The 22069-nt window shown below is 44.4% G+C and overlaps 1 protein-coding gene across 1 annotated transcript; it reads left to right on the plus strand.

The window, feature by feature from the left end:
• Nucleotides 1-8845: 8845 nt before the first annotated feature.
• On the plus strand, nucleotides 8846-10339 carry LOC123408700 (protein MAK16 homolog B-like). Its single transcript, XM_045101755.1, has 4 exons — nucleotides 8846-9134; nucleotides 9234-9368; nucleotides 9465-9555; nucleotides 10138-10339. Exons 1-4 carry the CDS (start codon nucleotides 9057-9059, stop codon nucleotides 10161-10163), a joined length of 330 nt encoding a protein of 109 aa, XP_044957690.1. The 5' UTR covers nucleotides 8846-9056; the 3' UTR covers nucleotides 10164-10339.
• Nucleotides 10340-22069: the final 11730 nt, after the last annotated feature.

Consider the following 22069-nt stretch of genomic DNA (forward strand, 5'->3'; position numbering starts at 1 on the left):
AATGTCTGCAAGTGCTAAAATTGTAAGTAGCGGAGTAGATTGATAGCAAGATAATTTGTAACGAGCAAGTAACAAAAGTAGTAACAAAAGTGAAGCAAGGTAACCCAATCCTTTTGACGCAAAGGACATGCCAAAACGGTCACTTATGATAAGCAAGGTGTTCTTGAGGGTACACGGGAATTTCATCTAGTTACTTTCATCATGTTGGCTTAATTCATGTTCACTACTTTGATAATTTGGTATGTGTGTGGCCCGGTTATTAGGTATTGTTCTTACTTGAACAAACGTCCTACTTATGATCGGTTAACCCTCTCGCAAGCATCCGCAACTACGAGAAAAGTATTAAGAATAAATTCTAACCATAGCATTAAACTCTTGGATCCAATCGGCCCCTTACGGAATAGCGCATAAACTAGGGTTTAAGCTTCTTTCACTCTCGCAACCCATCATCTAATAAATACTCCACAATGCATTCCCTTAGGCACAAATATGGTGAAGTGTCATGTAGTCAACGTTCACATGACACCACTAAGGGAATCATAACATACATATCATCAAAATATCGAACACATATCAAGTTCACATGATTACTTGCAACATGATTTCTCCCGTGACCTCAAGAACAAAAGTAACTACTCACAAATGATAATCATGCTCAAGATCAGAGGGGTATTAAATATTATAATGGATCTGAACATATAATCTTCCACCAAATAAACCATATAGTAATCAACTACAAGATGTAATCAACACTACTAGTCACCCACAAGCACCAATCTATAGTTTCGATATAAAGATTGAACACAAGAGATGAACTAGGGTTTGAGAGGAGTTGGTGTCGTTGAAGGTGTTGATGAACATAACCCTCCCCAAGAATGGAGAGTTGTTGGTGATAATGATGACGATGATTTCCCCCTCCGGGAGGGAAGTTCCCTCGGCGCAATCGCTCCGCCGGAGGGCAAAAGTGCTCCTGCCCAAGTTCCTCCTCGAGAGAGCGGCGCTTCGTCCCGAAAGTCCTCTCCTCCTTTTTTCTAGTTCAAAATGACTTATATACCATAAGAGGGGCACCGCAGGTGGCGTGGGTGAGCACAACCCACCGTAGCGCGCCTAGGCTCCTTGGCTCGCCCAGGTGGGTTGTGCCCACCTGGTGGGCGCCCTCTAGTACTTATTTGCTCTAATATTGCTCTAATATTCCATACAAATTCCTCATAAATTTTTAGCTCATTTGGAGTTGTGCAAAATGGACGTATCAGAGGCATCACCGGAATCCTGATGCATAAGATATTTCATCAAAGGTAAAACAAGTCCAGCAAGGCCGCCCGACGTGTCGACGAACCCGATAGGAGTCGCGTATATCGTTATCACGACACGATGGATGAGCGATGGTTACCATGCCGAAACACCGGGTTGCCCCCCCCCCCCCGGGGGGGGGGTGCGTTAATAAGCTACTCTGGGTTGGACCAACACTCATGCGGAGCACTGGCCCCCGGGGGGGGGGGGGGGCGTTGATTAATTATCCACGAGGTCTGGAAAGTCCCTATGCAATTTTATTAGGTTATTAAGAAAATGTAGTACCAATGTTGGGCCTTGCCAGACCAGTCTTAATCTAAAACGAATTATCAATGGTGTCCCCATAACAACACCGATCGTGTTACGAGCGCTCAATTATGGAATGTAACACCCGTAGCCGAAACTAGGGTGGCAAAGATGGAACAAAACACCAGGCTAGAAAGCCGAGCCTTCCACATTTTACCAAGTATATAGGTCCATTAAATTAATTAGCAATTATATGGTGATATAACAAGGAACCCAAGTTATCACATGGAAGCAACGACACGTGCTACTAGCAACGAGAACACATGGTTAAGCAAGCGGTAACATAGCCAATTAGTGGTTTGCTAGGTGGTAAATGGTTGAAGGTTTCATGGCAATGTCGAGAGGCTAACATTTAATAGGTGGTAGGAAACGAGATATAACGAAAGAAACAAGACAACTAGCATGGCATTGATAGTAATGGTATCTAGGGAACTGGTCATCTTGCCTGAGATCCCGCTTGGAAGAAGAACAAATCCGTGAAGCAGACAAACTGACATAGTCGAACGGATCCTCACATTCCGACACTCTTGTGGAACTCTATTGAGAAGAAGAAAACTGGAAACAAGAATAAACACACGATATTCACCACAACACATGCACGTTATGATGCATAACCTAATATGATGCATGTCCATTTCAAATATGCAAGGTATGGCATGGCAATTCACAACAATCAGACACTACACATTAAGTGAAGCTCAATATGCAACGAGTTGCATATTGACAAAACTCCACATTTAAATATTTATTTCACTCTTGTTTAGGTACACGTAAATTTTAAAATATTGTTTAAACATGGGAGGAGGTGGGGCGTAATTAAACTACCTATCTAGGCATTTTAAATGAGGTCGGAAACAACATATAGCATCTACGAACTGACCCCATGTGTTGCTTTCAAAACCTGCCAGATTTGTTCTAAACACATTTTAAGTTTGTTAAACGGCAAATTAAAGTGGAGCACATGAAACTACATGTCATTCTAGTTGGTTTTCCTATATAGCTCATCTCCAACGGAGCTACGGTTAACTAGCTACAAACTACACAAGATCAACTGACATGGATGCAACATGCATGCAAAAGAAAAATAAATACACACGATGAAAATAAAATAAAGGCCATAGGGATTTGATCCCTGGACCTCCACCATTCTAACCAAAGCACTAACAGCTGGGCTGGCTACTGCTGTGTGAAACAACAGTGGCTTGACGGTAGCTGAAATAGAGGAAGGATGTCATCCTCGAGAGGAAAATGCGTAAAACAAAAACATGCAGCCACGGGGATTTGAACCCTCGACCTGCTGGTGCGAGAGTCATGATCTAACCAGAAGGACAAACTTAACTTTCGGCTGAAAACGCAACCTTGCGTACTATGTAGTACACCATCGATCGGATCTACACACAAACATCAAAAGAACAAACACAACCTGTAGTGGCTAGGCGCTGATACGTCTCCAATTTATCTATTGTTTTTTATTGTTCCATGCTATTATATTATCTTTTTGGATGTTTTAGATGCATTTATATGTTGTTTTATATTATTTTTGGGACTAACCTATTAATCTAGAGCCTAGTGCCACTTTCAGTTTTTCCACGTTTTTTGAGTATTGTAGATAAGGAATATTAAACAAAGTCCAAACGGAATAAAATCTCCCAATTGATTTTTCTTCGACCAGAAGAAACACAACACACTTGGAGTAGGGGACAGGGCATCTATCGGGAGGCCACAAGACTGCAGGGTGTGCCCTAGGGGGGTTGTCGGCCCCCCTGGCTTGTGGGTCCCCTGCAGGTCTCCTAACCCTATTCTTTGGCCTATAAATTCCCAAATATTCCCGTATCACAAAAAAGAGCTACAAAAATACTTTTACGTCGCCGGGAGCCTTTGTTCTTTTGAAATACAATCTGTGAACCTTTTATGGTAATCTGCCGGAGAGGGGGTCACGAAGGGCATCTACATCAACTCCATTGCCCCTCCGATGATGTGTGAGTAGTTCGCCACAGACCTATGGGTCCATAGCTTGTAGCTAGATGTCTTCTTCTCTCTCTTTGATTTTCAATACCATCTTTTTCATGATCTTCATGGAGATATATCCGATGTAATACTCTTTTGCGGTGTGTTTGTCGAGATCCGATGAATTTTGAGTTTATGTTCAAATTATCCATGGATATTATTTGAGTCTCTTCTGAATTCTTATATGCATGATTTCATATCTTTGCAAGTATCTTCGAGTTATTGGTTTGGTTTGGCCAACTAGATTGGTAATTCTTGCAATGGGAGAAGTGCTTAGTTTTGGGTTCAATCTTGCGGTGTCCTCACACAGTGACATAGTAGGGGTAGCGAGGCATGTATTGTATTGTTGCCATCAAGGACAAAAATATGGGGTTTTCATGATATTGCTTGAGTTTATCCCTCTACATCATGTCATATTACTTAATGCGTTAATCTATTCTTCATGAACTTAATACTCTAGACACTACTAGGAAAAGGGCTATAGATGATATAGATACTAATGGCGCACGACACAAGCAGTGCGCCACTACTATATAGTAGTGGCGCACCATGTGAGGTGTGCCATTAGTGTGATGGACACTAATGGCGCACCACACACTCGGTGCGCCACTACTATTTTTTTTGCAAAACTACTAATGGCGCACCAGCAGCTGGTGCGCCATTAGTAACCAGGGTTACTAATGGCGCATCTGTTAGTAGTGCGCCACTACTATAATTTTTTTTGGTTTTTTTTGCAAACTACTAATGGCGCACCACAGCTAGTGCGCCATTAGTAACCACTGTTACTAATGGCGCATCTGTTGGTGGTGCGCCACTACTTTTTTTTTGCAGAACTACTAATGGCGCACCAGAGGAGGTGCGCCATTAGTAACTAGGGTTACTAATGGCGCATATGTAGGTGGTGCGCCATTAGTAACCTGGGACCAGCTAGATATTTTGGACAGCCACCTACCACACTCACTTTCCCCACTTTCATTCTCTCCACCTCCTCCTCCAAGCTTGTCTCGGGTGCCTCCTCCTCCTCACCTCATTTGCATCATAGTGTCCCAATAGTGTCCCCCCGCACCCTCCCCCGCTCCACCGCCGCCGAGCACCCACCACACCCTCCCCCGCTCCACCGCCGCCGACGACCCCCCGCACCCTCCCCCGCTCCACCACCGCCGCCGACCCCCCGCACCCTCCCCCGCTCCACCGCCGCCGACGACCCCCGCACCCTCCCTGGCCAGCTCCACCGCCACCGACGACCCCTCGCACCCTCCCCCGCTCCACCACCACCGACGACCCCCCGCACCCTCCCCAGCTTCACCGCGGCCGCCGACCCCCCGCACCCTTCCCCGCTCCACCGCCGCCGCCGACCCCCCGCAACCTCCCCCGCTCCACCGCCGCTGACGACCCCCCGCACCCTCCCCCGCTTCACCGCCGCGGCCGCCCCCGCACCCTCCCATGTCTCCTCGCTCGGTTCCCCCGAATGGAATCGGTCGAGCGCACCACCCACCCCCTCCCTCCCACCCGAGCGCCATTGCTATCCAAAAAAAATTACTAATGGCACACCTCTCTAGGGTGCGCCATTGCTATCCAAAAAAAAGATTACTAATGGCGCACCTCTCTGGGATGCGCCATTGCTATATAATTTTTTTTACTAATGACGCACTCCATGAGGATGCGCCACTGCTATAAAAAACATTCTAATGGCGCACCCCTCGGGGTGCGCCATTCCTAACCCCTATGCCCTCACCTCTCGTGTGCCCTCGCCCTCGTCCACGGAGACGCCGCCCACCCCCTCCCCCACCCTCGCCTATCCTCTGCCCTCGCCCTCGTCCACGGAGACGCCGCTCCTCCTCGTCGCTTCCTGTGCTGCCGCCTCCGCGCTCGATGCCTTCCACGTCCCCTCCGTTGAGGCCCAAGCCCACGTACGTATGCCGTCCGCCCCTCCCCTCTCCTGGCCTCTCTCTAGAGCGGTCTTCTGAAGTTGAGCCCTCTGAACCGCGAGCGCTCGCCTGAATCTGTCACGCGATTCGCGGAGGTGGTGTCGCCAGTAGTAACGCCGGAATATCGCGATCCTGTGAGGAGCCCAATAGTAGGGTTCGGGGCTCGACGTCGCCGGTGGGGGTGAGCTTTTGGGGATCTGGCCGGTTCTCTGTCCGTGAATTCGCCGATCTGCCCGGATGCATCTTGGCAGGACAGGTTCATTGTACCAGGATATTCGTTTACCTAGTATTCTATACGAGTACAAGTGTTTAGGCTCTTACGAGCTGTATGAAAGTTGGGTTCAGATTCCATGGCTTGTTCCTTGCGGTCACCGGAAAGTCTGTTGCTTTATCAGACATGATTTTCTCGTTGTTGTGGAATGCACGCCTTCAACCCCCCCGCTTGTTCCTGTTTTATACATGTAGTAAAGCCTGATTATTGATTCTCTTGTGCTCCCGTAGGTAACGAAGATAAATCGATTCCACAAACAGATCAATGGGAACGACAAGGTTTGTACTTTTACGCCGCCCTGTTTCAAAACGAAGGGAGGGAGTACTTCTATTGTAGCACCACTGACAAATTTCTGAAAACAAATGTGACAGGTGACCTTGAGCTTGAGTCTATCTGCAAATTTGGAATCACTTTTCACGTGGAACACAAAGCAGGTGATATTTTCATTCTAGTAGGATGTGCAATGCTAAACTATTCTCTAAATGTGTAGATGCCCAGTAATCGGTCGAGCGCACCACCCACCCCCTCCCTCCCCCCCGAGCGTCATTGCTATCCAAAAAAATATATTACTAATGGCGCACCTCTCTAGGGTGCGCCATTGCTATCCAAAAAAAAGATTACTAATGGCGCACCTCTCTCGAATGCGCCATTGCTATATAAAAAAAATTACTAATGGCGCACTGAATGGGGATGCGCCATTGCTATCAAAAAAATTCTAATGGCGCACCGCTCGGGGTGCGCCATTGCTAACCCGCGCTGCTCTGTGCCTCTGCCCTCGCCTCTCCTCTCCCAAATCCAACTAGGATCTCGAGGTAGTTGCCCACTCTCTCTCCACCCCCCACCCGCTCCCCCGTGCCGTCGGCTGGCCGCATCCCCGCCGCGCGGCCTCGCCCCCCCACCCATCGACGGATCTCCGGATCTGGGCGGCCTCGGCGCCCACGGCCCCAACGCCACCTCCCCACCCCACCCGCCACTGCGCCGCGTCCCGCCGCGCTGGTGACCAGGCGTCGTCGGGCCTAGCCCTCGCCCCGCCGCCCTCGCAGGCACCTCCCTCGCCTTCAGGGGTGGCCGGTCGCCGACGAGTTCTTACTCCGGCGACACAATCAAGCCGTGCAATATCCGCTGGAGACCGTCCCTCTCGCGCGGCTCGAATTCTCCGCCGGACGGGCGAGCTCCTCGTCTTACCTCCGTACCTCTCGTCTCCCCGGATGGGCGGAAGCTACCTATCTACGATGGTGAGTAATCCCCTTGCTCTCCCTTTTGATTTCAGAACAGAAATGATGCGTTTGTATTACCTGTGGCCATCTGCACATCACTGTATTAGAAAGAGATTACATGGCCATCTTGTGATTCTGACAGAGAAATAAATGGCTACAGTTTATGAGGGAAAGGGGATAAAAGCACAACAATGACAAATCCAGTGCCATATGCTTCTAGTAATTAATAGCATTACAAACATGATAAGGTACAGATCCGGCGACCCATGTACTGCAAGACTGCTTTGGAGTTTGGACAAGGCAGCTGGTACTGTCATTCTATTTGCACCTGGATGTTTGGGTTGTGGAGCTTCCAATATTTGTTGGCCGCAAATTGCAGTAATGCGTGCATGTTTATCGGCCTTACTTCCATCACTTCCCTCTGTTTGTCTATGCTTGTATTTGAGTTTGCCTTGGGTTTCCCGGGTCTCTTAAAAATGACTCAGTATCGGATAAGAATGAGCAGACTTCAACGCAAAGTGAGGTAAGCACAACATAATAGTTCGTGACCGTTATTTGCCCCTGAATTCTGGCTGTGACCTATTAGCAGTAGATGTGGTCACGTGGATATATTTCTTTGAATGCTACTGTACATCATATATGATTTACGGAGGATGTATTAATTGATTCATGTTCTATCTTATCTGGGTGGTATGTCAGCATGCGATGGATAAATAGTTCTTATTTGCCGGCCAAATGATTCCCGATGTTTCAGTTTTGTAAGTCGATATAGACTGCTTAACGATAGAGGTAGAGCCATGATACTGCTAAGGCTGGCAGCCTGCCATTTGTAGGCTGAGTTGCTAGTTATGCTGGTTGATAAAAAAAAGTAAACAACTTCAAAGATTTGTTTCATATTGCTACATTGTGCTTTGACCACCTTGCCTGTAACTGCAAGCAGTACAATATAATCATCATTGATGGTTGTGTGTTGGACAAAGAACATTTCAAATGTTCCACATCTATTTCGGGAATTACTTGACATGGAGACAAATTGACTCTTCCATTACGTGGAATAATCGCATAGCTGGGTCTGTTTGGGTAGCGCTCTTCTATCACTAGTTTTCTCGGTCACTTTCGTAGGTTGTTATACTCCATTGCTGTTCTGAGACATCACTGTCTGCGTATGTTTTGTGTTGTATTAATTTTATGACTTGTTTTTCTCAACAGGCAACTGGGATGAGAAGATCCCTGGGAGAGTCTTGTATGAGATTCTTATTCAGGTCGGCCAAGTAGTAGACCTATACATACCATGTGACAAGGAAACTGGGCGTCCCAAAGGTTTTGCTTTTGCTGAATATGAGACAGAGGCAATTGCTCAATATGCTGTTAGACTTTTTTCAGGACTTGTTAGGCTTAATGGTAAAACACTTAAATTTGCGGTATGTTTCTTCTTTTGTAATCTTCAATATAGATATGTTACTTCTGTACCATCATTGCCTTACAAATTAACACTGGTTATAAATTGCAATTTGCCTAGTTGGAGCACAGTAATTGTTGCCCTTACTTCTTATAACCGCGTACACATATGTGTGTTTTGTGCTAATCTTACATGTGTGTTCTGTGCAGTCTATTGCGTGAATTCTTTTACTTCCTCGTTGCACTATGAGGGCGATCGCTATGAGCACCGATCAGAAGCAGCAGAGTCGTCCGACATGCATTTATCCAAAGTTCCATACAAGGGTCTAAGTTTCTTAATTGTCCAGTGTTTTTGCATGTGATTATTTTACTCGGTACAGTCTTATGGGCCACCATTGTGAATAATGGTTACCTACAAAGTCAGAACATGCGATTGACTAGTGATGACCTGAGACTTGATGGTCTAACATTTGTGCCATTAACATGTAACCAGGTTGAGTTACATGCTGATTCTTTTTTCTTTTGACAAAAGAAAAGTTAAATGCTGATTCACGTTGTTGTTCTACATAATTTTAATGTTAACTTTTGACACATAAAGAGTTGCTAAACACATTATTTTGCTCTGTTAGAGAGAAGATAATGACAGTCCCGAGGAAGAAAACTCAGCACGATCTCCGAAGATTGGAGAAAGATGAAAAGGCTGCTCAACTAGATAAGGTTATTTTTCCTGATATACATTGCCATGTTCTAACATCTTCCTGCTATCGATCCGAGTGTTACCTCCCCATGTTCTAACATCTTCCTGCTATTAATCAGAGTATTGAAAGTGAACTAAAGGAGCGCCTAAGGAAGGGTGTCTATGGTGAAATTTATAATTTCCCCTTCAAACAGTTTGATACTATCCTTGACATGGAAAAATATGAGTTGGCTCCTGAGATAGAAGAGGAACAAGTAAGACAGTACCGACTCTGAGAATCAAGCTAATTTTGTTATGTTCTCACTGCTCACAATCTTTCCCATATATTGTGGATTCACTTGCCAATACAGGAAGGCGAGATAGAGTATGTTGAAGGTGATGATATCGAGATGGGTGACATGGATGATATGGAAGATTTTGAAGGCTTTGGTGATGAAGATGGTAAACATTTCCCTTGTTTCTACTGATTTTAATTTTGCATGTTATAGAGTGCTCTGATTTTTGAAGATACTTCTCATTTTTCTGTGTTCACTAGATAATGTAAAGAAACTTTACATTTTCTGAATTATGGGCCTTGAAATTCCATTCTGACTTGTTTGATTAAGTATGCGGTGTAGAAATATTTATTTGGACAAAATGGTTATTTGGCATAGTAGTGCCAACTGCAAATCTGACCTCCATACAAAATACAAAATGATTGCAGTAGTGGCCTAGGGGGGGTCATACACCATGTCGCCTATAAACATTGATAAAATCGAACACATCTTACTGTCTTGTCAGTTGTCACGTACGATTTGATGTCCAAGACATAAAGTAGTAGTGGCCTGGGGGGATCAGTAATTATGCTTTTCTCTTTATGAAAGTTCTTTGGATGATTTCTTTATTGTAGAGGTTCTCCCAAAATATGCATTTGTTTCACAATGTCAGTTTTTCTTTCAAAGTGATTTCATCGTGTCGTACGCTAATTTGAACTAGCACAAATTTAAGCCGGAGCATAATTTGTTCCTCACCTTTCTGCAACAGGTGGAAGAAGACGAGGACAGGGGTAGCAGGCAAAGGACGCGAATGTGATTCTCCAGGCACGGCTTCAGTAACATGCTTGGTGTCGATGATGTTGTAATTTAGATAATTTTGCATGTCTTTCTCGTGATGACCGCACCTCTCTTCTATGTGATCGTAGTTTAGATGTTCGATATCGACTAGTCATATGAAGAAAAACTCGCTACTCGCGGTCTCGAGACTTGTAATGTTCTAATTTGTTCGGTATTTTAAATTCGGAGATTAATATGATGAATTGTATTCGGAGACTAATCTTCTATTTTATTCGATAAATCTGCTGTTTATATGTTGTGCTCTCTATATTCTGTGCAGTAATATGTTTTGTAACCTGTGCAAATATCAGAAAAAATAAAATAAATACCTAATATTCATACTAGTGGCGCATCACTCAGCACACTAGTGGTGCATCACTCAACACACTAGTGCGCCATTAGTATGGGTAAATATGGCCTTGGGAGGCATACTAATGGCGCACCATAAGCTATACTAATGGCGCACCAGGATCTATACTAATGGTGCACCAGGATCTATACTAATGGCGCACCGGGATCTATACTAATGGCACACCGAGATCTATACTTATGGCGCACTACTTGGTGCGCCATTAGTATACCAGATACTAATGGCGCACCGTGAGCAATACTAATGGTGCACTGCCTGGTGCGCCATTAGTATAGCAGATACTAATGGCGCACTTGTGGTGCGCCATTAGTAAAAAAGTCTAATGGCGTGATGCTAGTGGCGCACCTATAGTGCGCCATTAGTAGCCAAAATAGGTGCGCCATTAGCAAGCCTTTTCCTAGTAGTGAGATGCAGGCAGGAGTCGATCGATGTGTGGAGTAATAGTAGTAGATGCAGAATCGTTTCGGTCTACTTGACACAGACGTGATACTTATATGCATAATCATTTCCTTGGACATCTTCATAATTATTCGAATCTCTATCAATTGCTCGACAGTAATTTGTTCATCCACCGTATTATTTTCCTTTATGAGAGAAGCCTCTAGTGAAACCTATGGCCCCCGGGTCTATTTTCCATATTATATTTTCAGATCTATAAACCAAAAATACCAAAAATACTTTGCTGAAATTTATTTACTTTTGTTTCCACAATCTTTTGTATTTATCTCTATCAGATCTCATCCTTGCAAATAACTCTGAAGGGATTGACAACCCCTTTATAGCATTGGGTGCAAGTGTTTGATTGTTTGTGCAAGTACTACTATTGGCGCCTTGCTTGTTCCTCCTACTGGATTGATACCTTGGTTCTCAACAAATTGAGGGAAATACTTATCTACTTTACTACATCACCCTTTCCTCTTCAAGGGAAAACCAACGCAAGCTCAAGAGGTAGCAAGAAGGATTTCTGGCACCGTTGTCGGGGAGGATACATAGCAAGATCAAGCCTACCAAGTACCCATCACAAACTCATCTCTTGCATTTACATTATTTTTCTCTCGTTTTGCTCTCCCCCACTTCTAAAACGATTTTCAGAAAATACCAAAAAGATTTGCTGTTTTATTCGCCTTTTTCTCGCTCGATCTCTTTTTGTCTACTTGTGCTACCATGTGCCTTCTATTTGCTTGCATCTTTTCTTGCTAAAAATATGTTGATATGGATCCTCATTCACTTGCTAATCTTTTCAAGAGATCCAATTATGATTAACCAATTGCTAGTGAGTTGAGTGTACTTGATTATCTCCATGAAGTTTTGCTAGAGATTCGTGAATCTGATAATTGTGATGAAGTGATTCACCATGTTTCCTTGAATGAAACGAATGATTGCAATGATGTTGTTATAAATTATATTAATGTAAATTATGCTAATAATATGCAAACCCAGAAACTTGGGTATGCTATATTTGATTGGTTTGCCATGACCACTACTTATTGCAATGATCATGATTGGGGTGATAATGCTTCTTATGATCTTGATAATTTATTTAATACTCTTTATGAATTTGATATCGAAAGTGGGTTTGGAAGAGTGTCAACCTTAGGTAAAAAGAATCCCACATATTTGGAGAGTGTTCAATCTTACGAGTTTTTTGATAAAAGTGGGTTTGGAGAGGTCGTGACTGTAGTTAATGTTAATCCCACTACCTTGGATGATTGTTATATTTTTATTCATGTGGATCATGAAAATAATGCTTTATGTGATAGCTATATTGTTGGAAATTTTGAAGTTATACTTGGTTTCCCTTCCTATGCTAATTGATTCTTGTTCCCATAATTTGTATGCTCAAAAACTACCTATGCATAGGAAGTGGGTTAGACTTAAATATGCTTGCCATGTGATTCATGATGCTTTGTTTATGTTTCAGTTCTTTACCTTTATAAGAGCATCATTGAAATTGTTATGCCTAGCTAGGGGCGTTAAACAATAGCGTTTGTTGGGAGGCAACCCAATTGTATTTGTTTTGATTTTGTTTTTGCTTTTGTTTTTGAGTGCTTCACACATTATTACATCTGTAATAATAGTATTTTCTTGTTTTAATTAGTGTTTGAGCCAAGTGAGACCTTTGGGATGGTCCACGGTGTTTGCAAGTTGATTTTGCTGAAAAATAGAAACTTTCGCTCTCAGTCCAGGAACTTTATAAATTCACTCCACCGTGATTTTGATATGAATTTTTTACACATGATTGGTTTATCATTTTACCAGATTTTCCTATTTGTTCAGAAGTTTTTGGAGTTACAGAAGTATTCAAAGTAAACATATTTCTACAGACTTTTTTGTTTTTGACAGACTTTGTTTCCTTTGTGTTGTTTTCTTATTTTGATGAATCTATTGGTTGTATCGGGGGTATGAACCATGGAAAAGTTGGAATACAGTAAATATTACATAAATATGAATAAAGAATGAGTGAATAATAGTATCTAAAGTGGTGATTTATTTTTTCTTGTACTTATAGATCACATGAGTTTTTTGTTAAGTTTTGTGTTGTGAAGTTTTCATGTTTTGGGTAAAGATTTGATGGACCATGGAATAAGGAGTGGCATGAGCCTAAGCTTGGGGATTCCCAAGGCACCGCAAGTCATATTCAAGTATACCAAAGAGCCTAAGCTTGGGGATGCCCTGGAAGGCATCGCCTATTTCGTCTTCAATCCATCGGTAAATTTACTTGAGGCTATATTTTTATTCACCACATAATATGAGTCTTTACTTTTTAGTTTGCCACAATCATCCTTGCTGCACACATCTTGTCGGGACCCTCATCCTAAGCCATAGGAATCCAGCCTGTAACACATCACATCTCTTTGCGGTCTCACGCACGGTTATCCCCACGGCTGCAGCATTACCTTAGCCAGGACCGTTTGCGCCTTTTGACCCGCGTATGCAATTGTATCGCTAGCAATCCAATGTCAAAGAACCTGGATCGACATGTCTAGTCATAAACTAAAGTGGCAGTTCCATACAGGGACATGCATACATGACTCAGCAAAGCAGGTGTCGTTCATCAGCGAATGTAGATGAGTCGTAGCAAGCTATATGGACTCCATTACAACGCGTGACATTTCCCAAAGGGACAGACAAAGCAGCTAAGAAGGACACATGCCGGTCAACCAATGTGTCCGGAGCAGTAGCGAACTACCATGGCTCGATGGAATCACAAAGGGGCATTTCCCCGTAAGGAGTGCTACTAAGGCATACGACTAGGTATTCGAACCCCATACATATCAAGTACAACACACGTACGCATGGCATAGCGATATGCATAGATACATCGATGGCATCACAACATAACCATAAACCTACACACTTTATTTAGAAGGCTCGGAAGAGCCTCACACATAATATTACACAGATAGGGGTCTCACGACCCATCATCTCAAGACATACACAAGTCTTACAAGCTAGCGGAAGATTTAAAACTGTCTTAGTACAGATAGATGGAAAGACAAAGGCACATGGCCTGACTATCTACAGACCCATCCTAGGGCCAGATGGTAGCTGGGATACCAGCTACTCGTCGTCGTCGATGTCTAGGTAGAACCCTCCATTAGGGTCATTAACAACCTCTGCAACAAATTATTAAGCAAACGTGAGTACAAAAGTACTCAGCAAGACTTTAGGATAAACTATCTACTCATGCAATGTATCAACAAGGAGTGTGGGGTTTCATGCAGAAAGCCAGCATTTGACTCTTGGCTAGACAACTTGCATTTTTGAATAGTTTTGACATCTTTGATTTCTCGCACACGAGTCCACTAACACCACAACAATACTCCATCGTGGAATCATTCCGTCTTCCTACGGAAATGTCGTCCACGATACTCACGCTTATCTTGACAATTTTATGAGTAGCCATTATAGTTATCTATGAACAACATATGTTTCCAAGTAGTCCATATCCGCGGACGCGTCTATTCGAATAGATCATAACCCTGCAGGGGTGTACTTCTTCACACACGCTCTCGCCACTTATCGCCATGTGCACGGCATGCACCCTGGCAACCTTCAAGCAGCAGCCTAGCGAGGGAGTCAGCCACGACCGTTAACCACGCTAATACTTAGTCCAGGTTTATCGCCTATCTGAGGGTAACCCGCACGGAAGTCCGGCCGAGGTTTCCGCCACGGCCCCAAATGATGTGCACAGTGTTCCCAAGCCCACCATCCGAGTGCCACTTGGTACACCGTGCCACTGCCTACCGCATCATAGCCCACCTCTAAGGTCAGCGCTACGCACGGCCTCCAGCATGACTATAAACACCAGAAACTACTTGCAACTCCTGGACCGAGTACTAAGCGATTAATAAGTCGAGAGGGTCAATTAAGTATCCCAACATGTGGTAGTATCTAGTCTTGGATTACATACATGGAACTCAGTTCCTAAGGACGGTTCCAATGAAACAACCCGCCATGTACTCCTACATAGCCTTTCGCCGGTACCTTTACGAAATCAGGTTCAACACACAACCTTTAACAACTGAACACATTCTCACAATCTTGTTCATCACCCAGATGACAGACCATACGTAACTCTAAGCATAGCATGCATAGCAGGATAAGGCACATCATGGCTCAAGCATCTACCAGGTATGCTAGGTTGCAAGGTTCAGCTATTTACTGTGACAAGGACAGGTCATGCAAAGGAAGTGGGTTCAACTAGCGTGGTAAAAGCATTTGAAGCATTTGAACCTAATGCAATAAGTAAGAGCAGGAGCGAGAACATGGGATTTATCGGGATGATCAAAATGGTGCTTGCCTTGTTGCTCAGCACAGGGGTGATATCCGTCAGTCGGATAATCAGACATATCTGGAGGGCCGGAGCCTACCGGAATAACAACAATCAATCAATATCAAACATATGCAGCAAAATTATGCATGAAATGCAATGTAACATGGTTTGAGATGACTAGCAGAACCCTTTGGGGTGATCTTGATTTGAAATCGTAATTCAGATATCATTTCAATTATAATTTAGCAAATTCTTTTAATTGATTTGACCTGATCTTGTTTCATAACTTTGTTTTTCCTGCATGAAAATAGCACCATTGGATTCCTTGAATTTTTGTGATCCATTTACATATATTATTTGTCAAATTTGGAGTTATATTCAATTTTATATGAATTTCCAAAATTTTGAACTTATTCTAGAATTATTTTTAAACAGAAAAGCTTTTATTGCATCAACATGACATCAGCAGGTCAATCTGGCCGTTGAAAGTCAAACCTGACCAGTGGGACCCACTGGTCAGTGACTCTGGCCAGTTTTAAGTTTAAATTTAACTTAATTAACTAATTATCAGGGTTGGACCCACTTGTTAGTTTCTGTTTAAGTTTTTATTTAATTCATTATTTTTATTAACCTAATCCTAATTAGCCAAGGGGCTCGCCCCACATGTCATAGGCTCAGGGGGGTCAGTTCCACCGCCGGCGAGGTCGATCTCGCCGGCGGTGAGCCTCTGGCGACCACCAGAACGGCGGAGGGGCTCAGAAATGCATCTCCGATGACCAAATGCACAACGGAGGGCACCAAACAAATCAGCGCACAGCCGCAGTTCCATTTATGCAAAGACCCGAGGCTAAGATGGTCGGAGATGACGCCGGCGATGAGCTTGGCGACGGCCGAAGCTCGGGCATCATCGGGGTCATCGAAACAGAGGGCATCATGCGCGGGGCTGGGCTCCTACAACATCTACACGACGTACCGAAGCCATTGGTGGCCTCAGAATGACCAGCCGATCAGAGGAGAGCTACCGGCGACGAGGTCCCGCGGCGGATCTCGTCGGGCTCCGGTGGAATTGGGGTCTAGAGGAAGGGATCGAGGGGGAAAACTTAGGGGAAAGGACCCTGAGCACACGGGGAGTGCAGAGGCGTTGAGAGTGGGCTCGGGGATGGCCCGAGGAGGAAGAATGACGGCGGCGAGCTCCGGTGACCCGAGGAAGAAGAAGATGGCTTCACGGAGTTTTAGAGCTTCTCGGCGTCGAGCGACTAGCTGGAGAGCTTCAGGGGATCATGGCGAAGCTGTTGCGCGGCTCAAGAGAGAGGGAGAGGGGCAGGAGCGACGACGAGCTCGAGCTCAAGCTTCGGTCATGGCGCCCGAGAGAGAGAGAAGAGTGCAGGGCGAATGGGGAGGGGATGACCTCGGGGAGGCCTCGGGGAGCTTATCCCCATTCGCGCCAGCACGACGCGGCGGCCAGGCAGACGCACAGGTGCGTGGTCGCGCCGGATCGAGCGGCGGCCACCTCCTGCTCCTCGCTGGCAAGGAGGAAGACGACAGGCGCTATGTGGGTTGGGCCTTAGCTGAGCGACATGTAAGCTTCTTTCCTTTTTCTTCTTTTCTGTTTTGTGTTTATTCTTTCTGTTCTTTGTTTCAATTAATTCTGGCTCCAAACTATTCCTAAAAATAGTTTGAAAAATACCAGAATGTTAGATGGAATATTTCCAACCACATATGAAGTTTTCAACATTTTTGGAAACTTTGAAATATTTGAAATCAAATATATAATCTATTTCAGTAGCTTTTAACTTAAATTTAAAATTCCAAAAGTGGTTTGAAAATAAGTTTCACCTCTGATATTTTGTTTTCAACATTTATCAGAAATAATGGACTTTTATGAAGGCCATTTTGGATTCATTGATTTTGGAATGGTTGGATTTCTTTTGAATAAGAAGTGGCTAGGGTTTTGCTTTGGATTTCACCACTTCCTTTGTGTTCATTACCATTTCTTGAATGCAATGAAAGAAGATATGAGCACAATTTATTAAACCCGAATATGGAATACTAGGGATGTGACAACTCATCCCTACTCAAAAGAATCTCGTCCCGAGATTTGGAAGTCGTCGGGAATAGCGCGGGATACTCAAGTCGGAGACGATCCTCTCTTTCCCATGTTGCCTCCTTTTCAGAACGATTTGACCATTGAACTTTAAGAAATTTGAGGTTTCGACATCGAGTGGTACGCTCATCTTGATCAAGAATACGCACAGGGTATTCTCGGTATGAAAGGTTATCTTGGAGATCAAGCGTTTCGTGGTCCACTTCACGGATAGGATCCGAAAAGCAACGCCTGAGTTGCGAGACGTGGAATACATCATGAACCTTGGAAAGATGCGGAGGAAGTTCCAATTGGTAGGCAACTTCTCCTTGTTTGGAAAGAATGCGAAAAGGACCAATGTAACGAGGAGCCAACTTGCCCTTGATACCGAAACGATGGGTACCCTTCAAAGGTGTAACCAGAAGGTAAGCCTTCTCGTCAACTTTAAAGGTCACAGCCTTATGATGATGATTATATTGGCTCTTTTGATGAGACTGCGCTGTTTTCAACTTTTCACGAATAATGCGAACTTGCTCTTCTGCATCCTGGATCATATCCGCACCAAAGAGTTGCCTCTCTCCGGTTTGTGACCAATTAAGAGGTGTTCGGCATCTTCGTCCATAGAGAAATTCAAAAGGAGCTTTGCCCAAGCTTGATTGAAAACTATTGTTATAAGCGAACTCGGCGAATGGAAGGCACTTCTCCCAATTCATACCGAACGATATAACACAAGCTCGGGGCATATCTTCTAGAAGTTGATTCACTCTTTCCACTTGACCACTTGATTGAGGATGGAAAGCAGTGCTAAAAGATAAGTGAGTCCCCATGGCATTCTGAAAACTCTCCTAGAAGCGAGAAGTAAAGATACTTCCGCGGTCTGAGTTAATCTCCAGAGGAACACCATGAAGAGACACTATTCGAGAGACATATAACTCTGCTAGCTGGCTAGCTGTTATACTCTCACGAACTGGAAGAAAATGAGCTACTTTGGAAAGACGGTCAATGACCACAAAGATAGCATTATTTCCTTTCTTGGTCTTGGGAAATCCGGTGATGAAATCCATACTGACTTTATCCCATTTCCATTCAGGAATAGCTAAAGGTTGAAGGGTGCCTGCAGGCCTTTGATGTTCTGCCGGAACTCGACGACAAATGTCGCAGTTAGCAACGAACTCAGCAATTTCTCTCTTCATCCTAGTCCACCAAAATCTTTGGCGTAGGTCCTGATACATCTTAGTACTACCAGGATGAATGGTGAGAGGAGAATCATGAGCCTCCTTAAGGATCAATTGCCGCAGACGTTTGCTCTTAGGAAGCACTAGATGGTTCTGAAAGAACACAACACCTTGCTCATTGATAGAGAAATCCCTAGTGTTTCTGCTAGCAATACTCTCCTTGATCCAGGATATACCCTTATCATATGCCTGCACGGCTATGATTTGATCCCTAAGAGTAGGCTTCGCCACCAGGGTAGAAAGGAATCCTTGAGGAACAATGTGAAGATTTAACTTCCGAAATTCCTTATAGAGACGTGGTTGACCTCGTTGTACCATCAGATTGTTACAATAAGACTTACGACTTAGTGCATCAGCCATAACATTGGCCTTCCCCGGGGTGTAAGTTATCCCTAAGTCGTAATCCGTGATCAACTCAACCCACCGTCTTTGCCTGAGATTCAAATCCGGCTGGGTGAAGATATATATCAGACTTTGGTGATTAGTGAAAATTTCGCAACGATTACCAAGAAGGTAATGTCGCCAGGTTTTAAGTGCATGGACTACAGCTGCAAGCTCAAGATCATGTGTGGGATAATTGTCCTCATGTGGATGCAAGTGTCGAGATGCGTATGCAATCACATGACGATCCTGCATGAGAATGCAACCTAATCCTTGTCGCGAGGCGTCGCAGTAGATAACAAAGTCCTTAAAGAAATCTGGTGGTAGCAACACAGGTGCGGAAGTTAGGCGTCTTTTTAGTTCCTAAAAACTATGCTCACACTATGGTGTCCACTCGAACTTTTTATCTTTCTTGAGGAGTTCAGTTAGAGGCTTTGCAACCTTGGAGAAATTCTCGACAAAGCAGCGACAATAGCTCGCTAGACCAAGAAAACTCCTAACTTGCTTAACCGATTCAGGTTGAGTCCAATCAAGGACAACTTGAACTCTCTCAGGATTGACAGCAATACCCTTACCAGAGATTATGTGGCCTAGATAGGTCACTTCTGGTAACCAAAATTCACATTTTGAAAACTTGGCATAAAGGTGATGCTCTCGAAGTTTCATCAATACCAGCCTTAGATGCTCAGCACGTTCTTGTTCGTTCTTCGAGTAGATGTGGATATCATCGAGGTATACTACGACAAATTTATCCAAATACTCCATGAAGATTGAATTCATCAAGCGAGAGAAGGTGGCTGGGGCATTGGTTAAACCTAAGGACATGACGGTGTACTCGTATTGGCCATAACGAGTGACAAAAGCCGTTTTTGGAATGTCCCCGTTCTTGATCTTGATTTGATGGTATCCCAACCTCAAATCCATTTTGGAGAAGGCTGAGGATCCAGCGAGCTGATCATACAGGTCGTTGATCCTCGGGAGCGGATACTTGTTCTTTATGGTGACCAGATTAACTGGCTGATAATCTACAACCATCCGATTCCGTCTGTCTTCTTGACGAAGAGGACGAGACAAGCCCAAGGAGAAGAGCTAGGACAAATTAAACCTTTATTCAAGGCCTCATCTAGTTGCTTCTTAAGTTCTTCTAGCTCCAGGGGTGCCATCTTATAAGGTCTTCTGGCTATTGGAACGGTTCCCGGAACAAGGTCTATCACAAACTCTACATCTCTGTCAAGTGGAATTCCTGGCAGTTCCTTTGGAAAAACATCTGGGAAGTCACGGACTACCGGAATGTCTTCAAGTTACGGAAGATGGTTAGCATTGAGGGAATATAGTTGGCATTTGGCAACTCAAGTAGAGACATTGACTATCTCACCCGAGGGATGGGTAAGCTGAAAATTTCTAGAATGAGTATCTATCTTGGCATAGTGAGCTGACATCCAGTCCATACCCAAGATGATATTGATATCCGAAGATTTCAGGGCTATCAGGGATGCTAGAAAAACTAGCCTGTCTACTAGAATTTCATTGTCATACGTTATCCTAGAGGTTTGCCACTTACTTCCAGGGGTTTGGACAACCAATGGGATTGGCATATCGCAGAAAGACATGTTATGCAAGTGTGCATAACTTTCTGAAAAGAAGGAATGAGATGACCCAGTGTCAAAAAGAACAGACGCTGGGTGATAATTAACAAGGAGCACACCCAGTAAGACGTCGGGATCCTCTGCAGCTTCTTCTGCTGAAACATAGTTCACATGGCTACGTGCAGGAGTTGGTTTCACATAGTAAGCTTTGCCCGACTTGCCTTGCTCAACAGACTTTCCGGGTTGCTTGGCACCCATATTCTGAGGAAACTCTCGGGAATAGTGCCCTAGTTCTCGACACTTGTAACAGATCACCTGATTGGCACGTGGTGCAGCATTGCTAGCTGGACCACCATAGGTTTTTGCTGGAGGGTTGGTCTGATTTGTCTGAGGCGCCCCATAGGATGGCCTCGGAGTATATCTTGGCGGCAGAGAACTGTTTGGAACCCACAACCTGCATTTTGGGAACGCAGAACCAGATGAAGAGCCAGAGTCATGGGAGTGCTTCTTTGTGGCCTCATAATCGGTATGACCAGTCTCGGCACTGATCGCCTTGTTGACAAGAGCTTGAAAGCTTGTACATTCGTGGAGGAGCAAATAATGACAAAGTTCAGGGCTCAGACCCTTACGGAATCTTGCTTGCTTCTTGGCGTCAGTAAACACCTCCTAAGTTGCATAGCGGGCGAGGTTACCGAACTCGCGGCTATAGGCATCCACGGTCAATTTTCCCTAGGTGAATGCACAGAACTCCTCTCTATTTCTGTCCATCAGACCCTCTAGAATATGGTGCAGACGGAAGGCTGCACTAAAGTCTGCCCATGTGGTTGCTGGTTCAGCAGGACGCATAGTGTCACGCCCAAGATGCGACCCTATCCTCAATTTGGCACGAGGGCCTCGTCAGGGATAGAAGCGCATCTCGTCGTGTCGCAAGAATGGATATCATTACAAGTACATGTACTGAAAAGAAGAGATATATAAAGAGTTGGCTTAGACTCGCCACAAGCTACATCAGAGTCACATCAGAACATTACATAATCATCAAGAGTAAGAGCAAGGTCCGACTACGGACGAAAAAAAAACGACAAAAGAAGAACGACGTCCATCCTTGCTATCCCAGGCTGCCGGCCTGGAACCCATCCTAGATCGATGAAGAAGAAGAAGAAGAAGCAACACCAAATGAACAATCAACGCGCTCGCGTCAAGTAACCTTTATCTGTACCTGCAACTGGTGTTGTAGTAATCTGTGAGCCATAGGGGACTCAGCAATCTCATTTCCAAAGGTATCAAGACTAGCAAAGCTTAATGGGTGAGGCATGGTTAAGTGGTGAGGTTGCAGCAGCGGCTAAGCATATATTTGGTGGCTAACTTACGAGTACAAGAAATAAGAGGGGGAAGATCTACGCATAACGGACGTGAACTACTGATGATCAAA

The sequence above is a fragment of the Hordeum vulgare genome, chromosome 7H, assembly GCF_904849725.1.
Source record: "Hordeum vulgare subsp. vulgare chromosome 7H, MorexV3_pseudomolecules_assembly, whole genome shotgun sequence".
Classification (NCBI taxonomy): domain Eukaryota; kingdom Viridiplantae; phylum Streptophyta; class Magnoliopsida; order Poales; family Poaceae; genus Hordeum; species Hordeum vulgare.